Source organism: Oncorhynchus mykiss, chromosome 22 (genome assembly GCF_013265735.2).
Source record: "Oncorhynchus mykiss isolate Arlee chromosome 22, USDA_OmykA_1.1, whole genome shotgun sequence".
Lineage (NCBI taxonomy): Eukaryota > Metazoa > Chordata > Actinopteri > Salmoniformes > Salmonidae > Oncorhynchus > Oncorhynchus mykiss.
The window spans coordinates 52317577-52337444 of NC_048586.1; the positions used below are offsets into that span (position 1 = coordinate 52317577).

Here is a 19868-nt window from a genome sequence, read left to right on the forward strand (position 1 = left end):
GGCCTGTTATCATTCACTATGAACTGGACTGTGTGTTTACAGGCAGTAGGTCCTGCCATCATTCACTATGAACTGGACTGTGTGTTTACAGGCAGTAGGGCCTGTCATCATTCACTTTGAACTGGACTGTGTTTACAGGCAGTAGGACCTGTCATCATTCACTATGAACTGGACTGTGTGTTTACAGGCAGTAGGGCCTGTCATCATTCACTATGAACTGGACTGTGTGTTTACAGGCAGTAGGGCCTGTCATCATTCACTATGAACTGGACTGTGTGTTTACAGGAAGTAGGGCCTGTCATCATTCACTATGAACTGGACTGTGTGTTTACAGGCAGTAGGGCCTGTCCTCATTCACTATGAACTGGACTGTGTGTTTACAGGCAGTAGGGCCTGTCATCATTCACTTTGAACTGAACTGTGTGTTTACAGGCAGTAGGGCCTGTCATCATTCACTATGAACTGGACTGTGTTTACAGGCAGTAGGACCTGTCATCATTCACTATGAACTGGACTGTGTGTTTACAGGCAGTAGGACCTGTCATCATTCACTATGAACTGGACTGTGTGTTTACAGGCAGTAGGGCCTGACATCATTCACTTTGAACTGGACTGTGTGTTTACAGGCAGTAGGACCTGTCATCATTCACTATGAACTGGACTGTGTGTTTACAGGCAGTAGGGCCTGTCATCATTCACTATGAACTGGACTGTGTTTACAGGCAGTAGGGCCTGTCCTCATTCACTATGAACTGGACTGTGTGTTTACAGGCAGTAGGGCCTGTCATCATTCACTTTGAACTGAACTGTGTGTTTACAGGCAGTAGGGCCTGTCATCATTCACTATGAACTGGACTGTGTTTACAGGCAGTAGGACCTGTCATCATTCACTATGAACTGGACTGTGTGTTTACAGGCAGTAGGACCTGTCATCATTCACTATGAACTGGACTGTGTGTTTACAGGCAGTAGGACCTGTCATCATTCACTATGAACTGGACTGTGTGTTTACAGGCAGTAGGGCCTGTCATCATTCACTATGACCTGGACTGTGTGTTTACAGGCAGTAGGGCCTGTCATCATTCACTATGAACTGGACTGTGTGTTTACAGGCAGTAGGGCCTGTCATCATTCACTTTGAACTGGACTGTGTGTTTACAGGTAGTAGGGCCTGTCATCATTCACTATGAACTGGACTGTGTTTACAGGCAGTAGGGCCTGTCATCATTCACTTTGAACTGGACTGTGTGTTTACAGGCAGTAGGGCCTGTCATCATTCACTATGAACTGGACTGTGTGTTTACAGGCAGTTGGGCCTGACATCATTCACTATGAACTGGACTGTGTTTACAGGCAGTAGGACCTGCCATCAGTAGCAACAGCCTGATGTGTATGTAAACATTACGGGAGTCCTCATACATTTGGGAAATTTACAGTCCTATTGATCATACAACCATGAAAAGGTAGGCTCTCTCCCCCTCAGTTATGCAACAACAACAACAAGATCAACAACTAATGCTAGAGAGAGAAGAGCTAGACATCTCTCTCAAACTTTGTCAGCTAGCTGGCCGTCAAAACCACACTGTTAAACAAGGGGGAATAGTAGCCTGCTCGTCATTCTGCAGCTCGCCTGCCAATGCATTCTAGTCCCAAACCATGTTTTGCCAACTGAATGGGAACTTGCCTGCTTGCCCGCCCATTTGATCAATGCCAAATACATTTGATTGACAACTAAGAGACACAAACAGTGCATTCAGTGCAACAGTATTCAGACAGTTTGTTACATTACAGCCTTATTCTAAAAATGTATTACATTGTATTTTCACCCATCAATCTACACACAATACCCCATAATGACATCACAATACCCCATAATGACATCACCATACCCCGTAATGCCATCACAATACCCCATAATGACATCACCATACCCCGTAATGACATCACAAAACCCCATAATGACATCACAATACCCCTTAATGATAAAGCAAAAACAGGTTTTTAGACATTTTTGCAAATCTATTTAATATATAAAACTGAAATATAAAATTTACATAAGTATTCAGACCCTTTACTCAGTACTTTGTTGAAACACCTTTGGCAGCGATTACAGCCTCGAGTCTTCTTGGGTATGATGCTACAAGCTTGGCACACCTGTATTTGGGGAGTTTCTCCCATTCTTCTCTGCAGATTCTCTCAACCTCTGTCTGGTTGGATGGGGAGTGTTGCTGCACAGCTATTTTCAGGTCTCTCCAGAGATGTTTGATCAGGTTCAAATCCGGGCTCAAGTTTTTAGAAACTTGTCCCGAAGCCACTCCTGCGTTGTCTTGGCTGTGTGCTTAGGGTTGTTGTCCTGTTGGACGGTGAACCTTCACCCCAGTCTGAGGTCCTGAGCGCTCTGGAGCAGGTTGTCATCAAAGATGTCTCTGTACTTTGCTCAATTCATCTTTCCCTCGATCCTGACTAGACTCCCAGTCCCTGCCACTGAAAAACATCCCCACAGCATGATGCTGCCACCACCATGCTTCACCGTAGGGATGGTACCATGTTTCCTCCAGACGTGACACTTGGCATTCAGGCCAAAGAGTTCAATCTTGGTTTCATCAGACCAGAGAGTCTTGTTTCTCATGGTCTGAGAGTCCTTTAGGTGCCATTTGGCAAACCCCAAGCGAGTTGTCTTGTGCCATTCTACCATAAAGCCCTGATTGGTGGAGTGCTGCAGAGATTGTCCTTCTGTAGTTTCTCCCATCTCCACAGAGGAACTCTGGAGCTCTGTCAGAGTAACCATCGGGTTCTTGGTCATCTCCCTGACCAAGGCCCTTCTCCCCTGATTGCTCAGTTTGGCCGGGCGTCCAGCTCTATGAAGAGTCTTGGTGGTTCCAAACTTCTTCCATTTAAGAATGATGGAGGCCACTGTGTCCTTCGGGACCTTCAATGCTGCAGAAATGTTTTGGTATCCTTTCCCAGATCTGTACCTCGACACAATCCTGACTCGGAGCTCTATGGATGATAAGGGAATTTATATGTTTAAAGATAATGATTAAATAATTCCACCTGAAACCCAACTATTAGCGATTATAGTTTATGTAGCATGTATAAGGAATAATTAAAGTATTAAATGTAAGTCCAACTAAGTTCAGGAGAGACCTGTGAGGGAGAGAAATGTGTGTGTATGTGTGTGCCTAAGAAAATACAGAGAACAGTTCAACTGTGTTTGACCCGACCTGGCTAGAACCCTGAGAAACTTATGATAGGACAGGGAGTCCTTCTCAAGGTTCCTCTAATCTCGGGGAATGGAGCTGTTGGCTGGGTAGTGATACACAGTGGTGAGAACTATGGAGACGGATACAACTCACCTACAGTTCGTGTGTATGTATGTGTGTAGGATATCTACAGTTATAAAATGGATGTCTTTGTATAATGGACTTCAGAGCGCTCTCGTGAATAAACATTCTGACTATTGTAAGCTGGGACTCTTGTCTGTTTCATTCAACCAGAATCTTACAAACTCTGGGTTGCAGACTGAGTAGATTAATTTAAGTTTATGAACATTGATAACGAAATTCCTTCGACCTCATGGCTTGGTTTTTGCTCTGACATGCATTGTCAACTGTGGGACCTTATATAGACGTGTGTGCCTTTCCAAATCATGTCCAATCAATTAAATTTTCCACAGGTGGACTCCAATCAAGTTGTAGAAACATCTCAAGGATGATCAATGGAAACAGGATGCACCTGAGCTCAATTTCATGTCCCATAGCAAAGGATCTGAAGACTTATGTAAATAAGGTATTTCTGTTTTTTAATAAATTTGCAAACATAAGACTGTAACGTAACAAAATGTGGAAAAAGGGAAGGGGTCTGAATACTTTCCGAATGCACTGTATGCTAACTGTGGATAACAGTCATTCAAGTTCAGCATAGCTAGTTAGCAAAGCGATTCACATTTCTTGCTAGCTAACCAAATGACACCTGCATCTCTACTTGTAGCCACTGAAAAAAAGATATGAGGGGGGAAAAGTCTGTTACTCACCCACTCCTCCAATGACATGACATTCTTCCAGCAGCTAGCTAATGTGCTGTGTTTTAAACTTGCTAAATAAATAGCTAGCTACATAAATAGATACGCTGTACCCCAGGGGTGTCAAACTCAATCAGTGCACAGTCCATATTAAATGCATGGATCACCGGTACAGATGAATGCAGCTTCACTGTATGGTGCACTCTAAATGTCTTGTAGTAGAGTAGCCAGCCCAGGCTACTGCTCTAATGTTGCTTTAACAGACCTAAATGTCTTGTAGTAGAGTAGCCAGCCCAGGCTACTGCTCTAATGTTGCTTTAACAGACCTAAATGTCTTGTAGTAGAGTAGCCAGCCCAGGCTACTGCTCTAATGTTGCTTTAACAGACCTAAATGTCTTGTAGTAGAGTAGCCAGCCCAGGCTACTGCTCTAATGTTGCTTTAACAGACCTAAATGTCTTGTAGTAGAGTAGCCAGCCCAGGCTACTGCTCTAATGTTGCTTTAACATACCTAAATGTCTTGTAGTAGAGTAGCCAACCCAGGCTACTGCTCTAATGTTGCTTTAACAGACCTACATGTCTTCTAGTAGAGTAGCCAGCCCAGGCTACTGCTCTAATGTTGCTTTAACAGACCTAAATGTCTTGTAGTAGAGTAGCCAGCCCAGGCTACTGCTCTAATGTTGCTTTAACAGACCTAAATGTCTTGTAGTAGAGTAGCCAGCCCAGGCTACTGCTCTAATGTTGCTTTAACAGACCTACATGTCTTGTAGTAGAGTAGCCAGCCCAGGCTACTGCTCTAATGTTGCTTTAACAGACCTAAATGTCTTGTAGTAGAGTAGCCAGCCCAGGCTACTGCTCTAATGTTGCTTTAACAGACCTAAATGTCTTGTAGTAGAGTAGCCAGCCCAGGCTACTGCTCTAATGTTGCTTTAACAGAACTCTGCTTTGCATGGTATGTTGTTGCAGGTTTATTTTTTGGGGGTTATTATGCTTGTTGTCAAGCTTTAAAAACCGAAGCCAGACTGCAACATATTAGTGGCCTACTGTAAAATGCTGCCAGTTCCATTTAATATAGCCAACACCGTCACAATAAATCCAATATTTTTTTATTTTTTAGGTCTAAAGAAGAAGGTCTATTTCAGAAGACCAGAATAGCGTATTCGGAGTCGTCCTTATGCTAGGCCCTGTTCTGGCTATGCCATACGGCTGTGGGCACCCATCAGACTATTCTTAATTTAATCTTGTCTTTATATATACTAAATAATATATGTGTGAAATTAGTTTTGATTTAGAATGGGCCCTTATCATGCACTTGTCGGGAACAGGGGCAGGGGGAAACAGGGACAGGGGAAAACAGGGGCAGGGGGAAACAGGAGCAGGGGGAAACAGGAGCAGGGGAAAACAGGGGCAGGGGAAAACAGGGGCGGGGGGGAACAGGGGCGGGGGGGAACAGGGGCGGGGGGGAACGGGCAGGGGGAAAACAGGAGCAGGGGGAAACAGGAGCAGGGGGAAACAGGAGCAGGGGAAAACAGGAGCAGGGGAAAACAGGGGCGGGGGGGAACAGGGGCGGGGGGGAACAGGGGCAGGGGGAAACAGGGGCAGGGGGAAAACAGGAGCAGGGGGAAACAGGAGCAGGGGGAAACAGGAGCAGGGGGAAACAGGGGCGGGGGGAACAGGGGCGGGGGGGAACAGGGGCAGGGGGAAACAGGGGCAGGGGGAATACAGGGGCAGGGGGAATACAGGGGCAAAACAGGAGCAGGGGGAAACAGGGGCGGGGGGAAAACAGGAGCAGGGGGAAACAGGGCAGGGGGGAACAGGGGCAGGGGGAAACAGGGGCAGGGGGAAACAGGGGCGGGGGGGAACAGGGGCAGGGGGAATACAGGGGCAGGGGAAAACAGGGGCAAAACAGGAGCAGGGGGAAACAGGGGCGGGGGGATCAGGGGCGGGGGGGAACAGGGGCAGGGGGGGAACAGGGGCGGGGGGGAACAGGGGCAGGGGGAATACAGGGGCAGGGGAAAACAGGGGCAAAACAGGAGCAGGGGGAAACAGGGGCGGGGGGATCAGGGGCGGGGGGGAACAGGGGCAGGGGGGGAACAGGGGCGGGGGGGAACAGGGGCAGGGGGAATACAGGGGCAGGGGAAAACAGGGGCAAAACAGGAGCAGGGGGAAACAGGGGCGGGGGGAACAGGGGCAGGGGGAATACAGGGGCAGGGGAAAACAGGGGCAAAACAGGAGCGGGGGAAACAGGGGCGGGGGGAACAGGGGCAGGGGGAATACAGGGGCAGGGGAAAACAGGGGCAAAACAGGAGCAGGGGGAAACAGGGGCGGGGGGATCAGGGGCGGGGGGGAACAGGGGCAGGGGGGGAACAGGGGCGGGGGGGAACAGGGGCAGGGGGAATACAGGGGCAGGGGAAAACAGGGGCAAAACAGGAGCAGGGGGAAACAGGGGCGGGGGGAACAGGGGCGGGGGGGAACAGGGGCAGGGGGAATACAGGGGCAGGGGAAAACAGGGGCAAAACAGGAGCGGGGGAAACAGGGGCGGGGGGAACAGGGGCAGGGGGAATACAGGGGCAGGGGAAAACAGGGGCAAAACAGGAGCAGGGGGAAACAGGGGCAAAACAGGAGCAGGGGGAAACAGGGGCAGGGGGAACAGGGGCAGGGGGGAACAGGGGCAGGGGGAAAACAGGGGCAGGGGGAAAACAGGGGCAGGGGGAAAATAGGGGCAGGGGGAAAACAGGGGCGGGGGGAAACAGGGGCAGGGGGAAAATAGGGGCAGGGGGGGAACGGGGGCAGGGGGGGAACGGGGGCAGGGGGAAACAGGGAAGGGGGAAACAGGGTGGTGCCACATAGGATTACTTATTTCATTCCAACCAGCTATGAAGAGCTGGCTATTGCTGTGCAACAGGTGATCCTAGTCCGGCTCAAACTCTGAGTTCTCATGAAGCGTTTGATTAGATTTTCGAATGCATTTGCATTGATGTCAGAGTGATTAGACAGACAATAGATTGCTGAGTACCGCCATTAGCGACTCCAAACAGTTAGCAAGTTTGGTAGGATAATAATTCCGGTTACTAGTCCAAAGCTCTAACCACTAGGCTACCCTGCCGCCCCAGTCAAAGCTTTCAGGTTTTCTGACACTGTGTCCTCTCTGTTTAGGGCCAGTCAGAGTGGTCAGGTTTTCTGACACTGTGTACTCTCTGTTTAGGGCCAGTCAGAGTGGTCAGGTTTTCTGACACTGTGCCCTCTCTGTTTAGGGCCAGTCAGAGTGGTCATGTTTTCTGACACTGTGTACTCTCTGTTTAGGGCCAAATAGCATTCTACTAAAATATAATTACTTGACACAATGGAAATAATTGACTAAAAAACAGAGCAATGATTTGGTTGGGTCTAATTGTGTTGCTGTGCTGGGGCTCTGTGGGGTCTGTTTGTGAACAGAGCCCCAGGACCAGCTTGCTTATGGGACTCTTCTCCAAGTTCATCTCTCTGTAGGTGATGGCCCAATTTGGTGTTTTGACCCATTTTGTGAATTATTGGTTGGTGAGCGGACCCCAGACCTCACAACCATAAATGGCAATGGGTTCTATGACTGATTTAAGTATTTTTTCCTAATTGGGTTGTTAAATGTTATATTCCTTTTGATGGCATAGAAGGCCCTTCTTGCCTTGTCTCTCAGATCATTCACAGCTTTGTGGAAGTTACCTACCTCCAACACCGCTTGCCATCAATATGCATAACAGACCCTCATGCCAAATTGAGTCTAAGGCTTTTTTGAAATCAACTTTCCCTTTGTTTTGGTTTGTTTGATTGTCAATTAGGGTGTGCAGGGTGAATACGTGGTCTGTTGTATGATAATTTGGTAAAAAGCCAATTTGACATTTGCTCAGTACATTGTTTTCACTGAGGAAATGTACGAGTCTGCTGTTAATGATAATGCAGAGGGTTTTCCCAAGGTTGCTGTTGACCCATTTCCCCCGGTAGTTACTGGGGTCAAATTTGTCTCCACTTTTGTGGATTGGGGTGATCAGTCCTTGGTTCCAAATATAGGGGAAGATGCCAGAGCTGAGGATGATGTTAAAGAGTTTAAGTTTAGCCAATTGGAATTGGTATGTCTCTCTCTGATCTCATAGCTGTGCGACCTCTCTTTCGCCTCACCTCATAGCTGTGCTCATCAGAACACAGTTTCCCCAGGGAGATCTGGGTCTTGACCCTGCGGACAGCACACTCCTTATCAGACAGGCCGTCTGACTGGGTGTTGATGTCGATGGGGATGTCAGGTGTGTGGGATAGCAGCTCATCCAGGTGGTCCTCCTGAGAGGCTGAAAGGAGCTCCAGGGGTCCGCTGTGGGAGCGGTCACTGGTGTTACCCTCCTCTTCCTCAGATACAGACAGGTTCTCTGAGCTGAAGGTGGAGTAGGACTGGAACGACCTCATACAGCGGTGTGGTCTGGGGAGGGGAGGGAGGGGGAGGAGTGAGAGAGGAGAGGGAGAAATAGGAGAGATAGAGGAGAGGGAGAGAGAGCGGAGGGGGACGAGACAAGGAGGAATGAGAGGAGAGAGAGAGTTAATGTGTGAGTAAAAGACAACTGTTAGATAGTAATCAATCCAGTTGTATTTGTATATGTCAGCTGGTAAAACCCATTAGAGGAGGACATGAATAGCTGAGGAGCAGCGAGGAATATTATAGTAACGATTCATATGAGGAGCAGCTTCTCACCTCTGTCTCCGTGGAAACTCCACCTCACTGTCCACCTCCCCCTCCTCCTCCTCTGACGACTCATCACCAGCCTGAGAGACGAGACATTACAGACAGACATTAGAACGGCTGCTGGCCAGCCTCCTTCACAGACTAGCACTTTAAAAAACAGCCAGCCGTGTGAATGAACTGGGCTACAGAGGAACCACTTCATCCCCTTTAAGAGAGTCAGCCGGGTGAATGAACTGGGCTACAGAGGAACCACTTCATCCCCTTTAAGACAGTCAGCCGTGTGAATGAACTGGGCTACAGAGGAACCACTTCATCCCCTTTAAGACAGTCAGCAGTGTGAATGAACTGGGCTACAGAGGAACCACTTCATCCCCTTTAAGACAGTCAGCCGTGTGAATGAACTGGGCTACAGAGGAACCACTTTATCCACTTTAAGACAGTCAGCCGTGTGAATGAACTGGGCTACAGAGGAACCACTTCATCCCCTTTAAGACAGTCAGCCGGGTGAAAGAACTGGGCTACAGAGGAACCACTTCATCCCCTTTAAGAATTCAGACAGGCTTCTGCTAATGTACAATTCTCTGAAGTGACAGGGCTAGGGAGCAATCTCAGCATTTATACTAATAACTGTATATATTTGATGCTCCCAGAAAAAGGTAAAACCTCTCTCTCTCTCTCTCTCTCTCTCTCTCTCTCTCTCTCTCTCTCTCTCTCTCTCTCTCTCTCTCTCTCTCTCTCTCTCTCTCTCTCTCTCTCTCTCTCTCTCTCTCTCTCTCTCTCTCTCTCTCTCTCTCTCTCTCTCTCTCTCTCTCACTCACTCACTCACTCACTCACTCACTCACTCACTCACTCACTCACTCACTCACTCACTCACTCACTCACTCACTCACTCACCTTCCTGAGGGGCCTGAGGTTGCGTGGGAGGCCAGCTCCAGAGGGTAAGCTGCTCTTCCGAGCTGTATCCTGCTTCTCCTGCTGCTCTCCCTCTGCCGTGGGGTCAGGTACTCTGGACAGGGAGGGGGATGAGCCCTCACAGGTGGACAGCAGGGAGTAGTGTGGCAGCTCTGGGTGGCTGGGGGCCGGGGGCGTCTCCTGGCAGTGCAGGCAGCCTGGGAAGGGGTGTGCCTGGCAGCAGGGGCACAGTGTTCCACCCCTCCCCCTGGGGCCTGATACAGAGATGCTGCGCTGGCGTGAGTCTGACACCACGGCCGTAGAGATGAGGTCAGGGCTGGTGCCGGACAGGCGGCGTTGGAGGTGGTCTGTCTGGGGGCTCCGCAGGGCCGCGGCCGGGCCGAAGTAACGCAGGTTGTTGGCACAGTTGACCACCGCTTCCTCTCTGTTCTTCAGGGGCAGCAGAGGGCCCTGTGGTGGGGGGTGGTGGTGGTGCTCGTAGTGCTCTTGGACAGCACACCCGGTGGCAGGATGATGATAGTGCTGCTTCCCTAGAGGTTGGTGCTGGTAGTGGTCTTCGAGGGGTTGTTGCTCCTCCGTAGCCTCCGCCCCCGGCCCGGTCTTCAGAACCCCGGGGAAGTCGCTGTGGGAACCCTTGCTGTTGGCACGGCGGTGCCGAGGCTTGCTGCGGTACCTCTGCTTGCCAGGTGGTGTGGAAACCTTGGGGCTGGTAGAGTGGGGCGAGGGGGATGGGAGCACCTCCACACTTGGGATACCTTCGGAACGCAGCAGGTCCGGCCTTGAGGGGTCAGAGGTTAAAGGTCAGGGTGTGGTGTCAGTAGTAGTATACTAACACTGCTTCTAAAACAATACAAACATACTCGCCAAGGAACATGGTACGAGGGAGGAGTAAACCCTGCCCATACATGCCATGCCCCGTATTTAATAAAGTGAGAGCTCTGACCTCTTCGCAGGGGGTATCCCAGTCTTGTGGGAAATGCAGCCTTTCTTCCTGATGAATTTCTCCACGGCGTTGGGCCTGACGATGGGCCGCACCAGGTGGGAACGCTTGTAGTTACCTGGATACTTCTTCTCCACAGCCAACTCTCTCCTACGGGGGGGGGGGGGGGGGGGGGGGGGGGGGGGGGGGGGGGTAGTAATGACACACTGATGACTCAGTCAAACTGTCTTTTGTTGGAGATCTGGAGACTCATTATCCACCTCGTACCAACAGATTTTCTTTACATCATCAACATATGAATCACTACAAAACGTATTGTATTACCTCGTATACACTATATTAGAACCAGCCTGACCTCTTATACACTATATTAGGCCCAGCCTGACCTCTAATACACTATATTAGAACCAGCCTGACCTCTTATACACTATATTAGGCCCAGCCTGACCTCTTATACACTATATCAGGCCCAGCCTGACCTCTTATACACTATATTAGGCCCAGCCTGACCTCTTATACACTATATTAGGCCCAGCCTGTCCTCTTATACACTATATTAGGCCCAGCCTGACCTCTTATACACTATATTAGAACCAGCCTGACCTCTTATACACTATATTAGAACCAGCCTGACCTCTTATACACTATATTAGGCCCAGCCTGACCTCTTATACACTATATTAGAACCAGCCTGACCTCTTATACACTATATTAGAACCAGCCTGACCTCTTATACACTATATTAGGCCCAGCCTGACCTCTTATACACTATATTAGAACCAGCCTGACCTCTTATACACTATATTAGGCCCAGCCTGACCTCTTATACACTATATTAGGCCCAGCCTGACCTCTTATACACTATATTAGGCCCAGCCTGACCTCTTATACACTATATCAGGCCCAGCCTGTCCTCTTATACACTATATTAGGCCCAGCCTGACCTCTTATACACTATATTAGGCCCAGCCTGTCCTCTTATACACTATATTAGGCCCAGCCTGTCCTCTTATACACTATATTAGGCCCAGCCTGTCCTCTTATACACTATATTAGGCCCAGCCTGACCTCTTATACACTATATTAGGCCCAGCCTGTCCTCTTATACACTATATTAGGCCCAGCCTGTCCTCTTATACACTATATTAGGCCCAGCCTGTCCTCTTATACACTATATTAGGCCCAGCCTGACCTCTTATACACTATATTAGGCCCAGCCTGTCCTCTTATACACTACATTAGAACCAGCCTGTCCTCTTATACACTATATTAGGCCCAGCCTGTCCTCCTATACACTATATTAGGCCCAGCCTGACCTCTTATACACTACATTAGAACCAGCCTGTCCTCTTATACACTATATTAGGCCCAGCCTGTCCTCTTATACACTACATTAGAACCAGCCTGTCCTCTTATACACTATATTAGGCCCAGCCTGTCCTCTTATACACTATATTAGGCCCAGCCTGACCTCTTATACACTATATTAGGCCCAGCCTGTCCTCTTATACACTATATTAGAACCAGCCTGACCTCTTATACACTATATTAGGCCCAGCCTGTCCTCTTATACACTATATTAGGCCCAGCCTGTCCTCTTATACACTATATTAGAACCAGCCTGACCTCTTATACACTATATTAGGCCCAGCCTGTCCTCTTATACACTATATTAGGCCCAGCCTGTCCTCTTATACACTATATTAGAACCAGCCTGACCTCTTATACACTATATTAGGCCCAGCCTGACCTCTTATACACTATATTAGGCCCAGCCTGACCTCTTATACACTATATTAGGCCCAGCCTGACCTCTTATACACTATATTAGGCCCAGCCTGTCCTCTTATACACTATATTAGGCCCAGCCTGACCTCTTATACACTATATTAGTTCCAGCCTGTCCTCTTATACACTATATTAGGCCCAGCCTGTCCTCTTATACACTATATTAGGCCCAGCCTGTCCTCTTATACACTATATTAGGCCCAGCCTGACCTCTTATACACTATATTAGTTCCAGCCTGACCTCTTATACACTATATTAGGCCCAGCCTGACCTCTTATACACTATATTAGGCCCAGCCTGACCTCTTATACACTATATCAGGCCCAGCCTGACCTCTTATACACTATATTAGGCCCAGCCTGTCCTCTTATTCACTATATTAGGCCCAGCCTGACCTCTTATACACTATATTAGGCCCAGCCTGTCCTCTTATACACTAGATTAGAACCAGCCTGACCTCTTATACACTAGATTAGGCCCAGCCTGACCTCTTATACACTATATTAGGCCCAGCCTGTCCTCTTATACACTATATTAGGCCCAGCCTGTCCTCTTATACACTATATTAGGCCCAGCCTGACCTCTTATACACTATATTAGGCCCAGCCTGTCCTCTTATACACTATATTAGGCCCAGCCTGACCTCTTATACACTATATTAGGCCCAGACTGACCTCTTATACACTATATTAGGCCCAGCCTGACCTCTTATACACTATATTAGGCCCAGCCTGTCCTCTTATACACTATATTAGGCCCAGCCTGACCTCTTATACACTATATTAGGCCCAGCCTGTCCTCTTATACACTATATTAGGCCCAGCCTGACCTCTTATACACTATATTAGGCCCAGCCTGACCTCTTATACACTACATTAGGCCCAGCCTGTCCTCTTATACACTATATTAGGCCCAGACTGACCTCTTATACACTATATTAGGCCCAGCCTGTCCTCTTATACACTATATTAGGCCCAGCCTGACCTCTTATACACTATATTAGGCCCAGCCTGTCCTCTTATACACTATATTAGGCCCAGCCTGACCTCTTATACACTATATTAGGCCCAGCCTGTCCTCTTATACACTATATTAGGCCCAGCCTGACCTCTTATACACTATATTAGGCCCAGCCTGACCTCTTATACACTACATTAGGCCCAGCCTGTCCTCTTATACACTATATTAGGCCCAGACTGACCTCTTATACACTATATTAGGCCCAGCCTGACCTCTTATACACTATATTAGGCCCAGCCTGACCTCTTATACACTATATTAGGCCCAGCCTGACCTCTTATACACTATATTAGGCCCAGCCTGACCTCTTATACACTATATTAGGCCCAGACTGACCTCTTATACACTATATTAGAACCAGCCTGTCCTCTTATACACTATATTAGGCCCAGCCTGACCTCTTATACACTATATTAGGCCCAGCCTGACCTCTTATACACTATATTAGGCCCAGCCTGACCTCTTATACACTATATTAGGCCCAGCCTGACCTCTTATACACTATATTAGGCCCAGCCTGACCTCTTATACACTATATTAGGCCCAGCCTGACCTCTTATACACTACATTAGGCCCAGCCTGTCCTCTTATACACTATATTAGGCCCAGCCTGACCTCCTATACACTATATTAGGCCCAGCCTGACCTCTTATACACTATATTAGAACCAGCCTGACCTCTTATACACTATATTAGAACCAGCCTGACCTCTTATACACTATATTAGGCCCAGCCTGTCCTCTTATACACTATATTAGGCCCAGCCTGACCTCTTATAGACTATATTAGAACCAGCCTGACCTCTTATACACTATATTAGGCCCAGCCTGTCCTCTTATACACTATATTAGGCCCAGCCTGACCTCTTATACACTATATTAGGCCCAGCCTGACCTCTTATACACTATATTAGGCCCAGCCTGACCTCTTATACACTATATTAGACCCAGCCTGACCTCTTATACACTATATTAGGCCCAGCCTGACCTCTTATACACTATATTAGGCCCAGCCTGACCTCTTATACACTATATTAGGCCCAGCCTGACCTCTTATACACTATATTAGGCCCAGCCTGTCCTCTTATACACTATATTAGAACCAGCCTGACCTCTTATACACTATATTAGGCCCAGCCTGACCTCTTATACACTATATTAGGCCCAGCCTGACCTCTTATACACTATATTAGGCCCAGCCTGACCTCTTATACACTATATTAGGCCCAGCCTTTGGAACTTTGGTTTTCCTAGATATGGCTACTATGGCTAATTTCTGCAGCATTAGTAAAGATGTCTTAGCTGCTCATTTACTCGAGCTCCAGGATAGAAAATTGTTTTTGCACCGGGAACGGTCCCATTTCTTACCAAAATCCTCGCTGGCGAGAAAGACAAAGACCCAGGATTCAGAGAAGCCTTTATGGATGTACGAGAGGTGGGATAACTTGAGCCCGTTGCTCCCAGGCCTCCGACAGTATTTACATTTTATTTAACTAGGCAAGTCAGTTAAGAACAAATTCTTAGTTTCAATGACAGCTTAGGAACAGTAGATTAACTGCCTTGTTCAGGGGAAGAACCTTGTCAGCTCGGGGATTTGAGTACCTTGTCAGCTCAGGGATTTGAACTTGCAACCTTACGGTTATTAGCCCAACGCTCTAACCACTAGGCTACCTGCCACCCCGAGAATGAATCCAGTGCAGGGACAGAAGGTTACCGACAGCGACTTCGAAACCGTAGGAGTTGCAGTGTGGCCGCAGACACAGGTACTCCCAGTGACGAAGGTGCAGGTAGATCAGGCTCCAGGATGGCAAAACTATTAGTTGTTGGCCTCTCGTTGGGAGTGTTGACTGCTTTGCGGGAGGCTGCTGTCTTCGGCTTCCACGGCTCGTGACATGTGAGCATCTTTGATTGCCATGGTCCTCTTGCTGTGCTCCTTCAACTCCACTATCAGATGGGGGAGCTCCGGGCAACACTGGCCAGAGATGGCCAGAGATGCATCCAACAAGCGCGAACAGCGTCCAGACACCGGCGTAGAAAAGGTAAACATGCCACTCTTCGTTTTCCAGTTTCTTACGTAGGCTGGCGACCTGCGTGATCAAGGAAGACAGATCAAGCCTATAATCCTCGGCAAGCAAACAATTGCCGCATTGGAAAACTCTGAGTGATCCGGATTGTCCCAAAAGACAGTCTAGTAGCTCCTAAGGTGCTGGAACCATTCATTTATTTCTCCAGACAGAGGGCTGCAAAACTCATCCGGTACCAACTTCGTTAGCTTGCAGCTTAGTGTCTCTGTTAAGCAGTATTCCAGGACAAGAAATAGTGGTCCTAGTAGTTAAAAGCGAACCGCGTCGCGGAATCCATGCAAAAACAAGTTTGGTATTTATATTCAACGAATATTGGTTATGTTTCAGTAAAATATAACAAATTGAGTGTTTCCAGCATACAGTGTTCAGCTGCACCCACTGATGATGTAACTTGTGCATATTGCCCTGTTCTTCCTGGTTCTGACCTTCCTGTTCTTCCTGGTTCTGACCCTCCTGTTCTTCCTAGTTCTGACCCTCCTGTTCTTCCTGGTTCTGACCCTCCTGTTCTTCCTGGTTCTGACCCTCCTATTCTTCCTAGTTCTGACCCTCCTGTTCTTCCTGGTTCTGACCCTCCTATTCTTCCTAGTTCTGACCCTCCTGTTCTTCCTAGTTCTGACCCTCCTGTTCTTCCTGGTTCTGACCCTCCTGTTCTTCCTAGTTCTGACCCTCCTGTTCTTCCTAGTTCTGACCCTCCTGTTCTTCCTAGTTCTGACCCTCCTGTTCTTCCTAGTTCTGACCCTCCTGTTCTTCCTAGTTCTGACCCTCCTGTTCTTCCTGGTTCTGACCCTCCTGTTCTTCCTAGTTCTGACCCTCCTGTTCTTCCTAGTTCTGACCCTCCTGTTCTTCCTAGTTCTGACCCTCCTGTTCTTCCTGGTTCTGACCCTCCTGTTCTTCCTAGTTCTGACCCTCCTGTTCTTCCTAGTTCTGACCCTCCTGTTCTTCCTGGTTCTGACCCTCCTGTTCTTCCTAGTTCTGACCCTCCTGTTCTTCCTAGTTCTGACCCTCCTGTTCTTCCTAGTTCTGACCCTCCTGTTCTTCCTAGTTCTGACCCTCCTGTTCTTCCTAGTTCTGACCCTCCTGTTCTTCCTAGTTCTGACCCTCCTGTTCTTCCTAGTTCTGACCCTCCTGTTCTTCCTAGTTCTGACCCTCCTGTTCTTCCTAGTTCTGACCCTCTTGTTCTTCCTAGTTCTGACCCTCCTGTTCTTCCTAGTTCTGACCCTCCTGTTCTTCCTAGTTCTGACCCTCCTGTTCTTCCTAGTTCTGACCAGAGAAACAGAGATTGCATTTAGCAGTCACTTCTTCTAAACCTGAAAAGGGACAACTTCTACATGTTATGCAGCTAAAACAGCCAAATATATCCAAATTGGACTTTAGTAAAAACATTGTGGGCCTGTTACAATATATCAATCATGACGGATTTGACTAATTTCAACTGAGGTAGATCAGATTTGTTGAATGTGTTCCAGTCTGGTCAATAGAACGTCTCCATGGACTCCTTTACCACATCGATGTAGTAGGATACAGGTTCCATTCTATACGTACTTGATGAGCTCCTTCTCGCGGACCTCCAGCTGTAACATGATGGCACTCAGCTCCATGTAGAGGTTGTTAGCTCTCTCCAACTTCCTCTCGTAGTGCTCCCTGATGTCCAGGGCATGTCTAGAGAGAGAGACAGTACGCTCAATACACATCTATCTACAGTTGAAGTCAGAAGTTTACATTCCACTTAGGTTGGAGTCATTAAAACTCGTTTTTCAAACACTCCACACATTTCTTGTTAACTAACTATAGTTTTGGCAAGTCGGTTAGGACATCTACTTTGTGCATGACACAAGTAATTTTTCCAACAATTGTTTACAGACAAATTATTTCACTTATAATTCACTGTATCACAATTCCAGTGGGTCAGAAGTTTACATACACTAAGTTGACTGTGCCTTTAAACAGCTTGGAAAATTCCAGAAAATTATGTCATGGCTTTAGAAGCTTCTGATACTTGACATAATTTGGGTCAATTGGAGGTGTAACTGTGGATGTATTTCAAGGCCTACCTTCAAACTCAGTGCCTCTTTGCTTGACATCATGGGGAAATCAAAAGAAATCAGCCAAGACCTCAGATAAAACAAGTGTAGACCTCTACAAGTCTGGTTCATCCTTAGGAGCAATTTCTAAATGCCTGAAGGTACCACGTTCATCTGTACAAACAATAGTACGCAAGTATAAACACCATGGGACCACACAGTCATCATACCGCTCAGGAAAGAGACGCGTTCTGCCTCGTAGAGATGAACGTACTTTGGTGCGAAAAGTGCAAATCAATCCCAGAACAACAGCAAAGGACGTGAAGATGCTGGAGGAAACAGGTACAAAAGTGTCTATATCCACAGTAAAACGAGTCCTATATCGACATAACCTGAAAGGCCGCTCAGCAAGGAAGAAGCCACTGCTCCAAAACCACCATAAAAAAAGCCAGACTACGGTTTGCAACTTCACATGGGGACAAATATACTTAAATGTCCTCTGGTCTGATGAAACAGGAATAGAACTGTTTGGTCATAATGACCATCGTTATGTTTGGAGGAAAAAGGGGGAGGCTTGCAAGCCGAAGAGCACCATCCCAACCATGAAGCACGAGGGGTGGCAGCATCATGTTGTGGGGGTGCTTTGCTGCAGGAGGGTCTGGTGCACTTCACAAAATAGATGGCATCATGAGGTAGGAAAATTATGTGGATATATTGAAGCAACATCTCAAGACATCAGTCAGGAAGTTAAAGCTTGGTCGCAAATGGGTCTTCCAAATGGACAATGACCCCAAGCATACTTCCAAAGTTGTGGCAAAATGGCTTAAGGACAACAAAGTCAAGGTATTGGAGTGGCCATCACAAAGCCCTGACCTCCCATAGAAAATGTGTGGGCAGAACTAAAAAAGTGTGTGCAAGCAAGGAGGCCTACAAACCAGACTCAGTTACACCAGCTCTGTCAGGAGGAATGGGCCAAAATTCACCCAACTTATTGTGGGAAGCTTGTGGAAGGCAACCTGAAACATTTGACCCAAGTTAAACAATATAAAAGCAATGCTACCAAATACTAATTGAGTGTATGTAAACTTCTGACCCACTGGGAATGTGATGAAAGAAATAAAAGCTGAAATAAATGATTCTCTCTACTATTATTCTGACATTTTCACATTCTTTAAAATAAAGTGGTGATCCTAACTGACCTAAGACAGGGCATTTTTACTAGGATTAAATGTTAGGAATTGTGAAAAACTGAGTATAAATGCATTTGGTTAAGGTGTATGGAAACTTCCCGACGTCACCTGTATATACAAACTCTCTCTCTCCTACCTGAGTTCATCCCTCCTGCGTTTGATCAGCTCCTCATCCAGTCGGTGGATGCAGGTTCCTTCAGACTTGATCTTCTCAAAGTGTTTCCTCACCTCCTCCCTCCACTCAGACTGACAGGAACAGCACACACTGGGTTACATATCACTACAGGGTGGCTATAGCTTAGAATGGTCTATAAGGACAGGTATGCTAGGGGCTTAGAATGGTCTATAAGGACAGGTATGCTAGGGGCTTAGAATGGTCTATAAGGACAGGTATGCTAGGGGCTTAGAATGGTCTATAAGGACAGGTATGCTAGGGCCTTAGAATGGTCTATAAGGACAGGTATGCTAGGGCCTTAGAATGGTCTATAAGGACAGGTATGCTAGGGCCTTAGAATGGTCTATAAGGACAGGTATGCTAGGGCCTTAGAATGGTCTATAAGGACAGGTATGCTAGGGGCTTAGAATGGTCTATAAGGACAGGTATGCTAGGGGCTTAGAATGGTTGTGTTCTCACCTGAGACTTGAAGTAGGTCTCCTGAGGAGCTCCCAGGATATCAGCTGAGGCGATGTCCAGATGGAGTAGGATTTGACGGAATGACGGACGATTCCTGGGCTTCCCTTGCCTGGAGGGGAGGAGAAAAGGCAAATAGCAAGGAGAGAGGGAGGAGAACAAGAGAGTGGAGTGGAGACCAACCAAAAAGAGGAAGGAGAGGGCGAGATTACAAGAATCCATGTTATTATACAGGAAGATATTACCTAGAATATTTGCAGGGTGTGTGATATTTATCTCAGATCTGCGTATCTCACCATGTCTGCTTCATGAGGATCTTGAACCCATCAGGGCATGTGGAGGGAACAGGGAGGTGGAGGCTGTTGCTACCCACACCCCAGATGATGGCTGAGGAGTCCACGTCTTTATAGGGGATCTCTCCAGTCAACAGCTCCCATAACACCACGCCAAACGACCTGTACTCCACACAGAGGGTTACTATATTATAACACCACGCCAAACGACCTGTACTCCACACAAAGGGTTATTATATTATAATACCACACAACCTGTCAACCA

The 19868-nt window shown here is 47.6% G+C and overlaps 1 protein-coding gene across 1 annotated transcript in view; it reads right to left on the reverse strand.

Moving 5' to 3' along the window:
- The window catches only part of si:ch211-45c16.2 (mitogen-activated protein kinase kinase kinase 13), a 124733-nt gene that overhangs the window by 3725 nt on the left and 101140 nt on the right, over positions 1-19868 (reverse strand). The window contains exons 6-13 of the mRNA XM_036959538.1: positions 19607-19765; positions 19314-19422; positions 18816-18925; positions 17011-17127; positions 10580-10726; positions 9619-10414; positions 8734-8804; positions 8172-8463 (exon numbers count right to left, since the gene is read on the reverse strand). Of these exons, the coding sequence (XP_036815433.1) occupies positions 8172-8463; positions 8734-8804; positions 9619-10414; positions 10580-10726; positions 17011-17127; positions 18816-18925; positions 19314-19422; positions 19607-19765 (1801 nt within the window). The remainder of the gene's footprint in view (positions 1-8171; positions 8464-8733; positions 8805-9618; positions 10415-10579; positions 10727-17010; positions 17128-18815; positions 18926-19313; positions 19423-19606; positions 19766-19868) is intronic.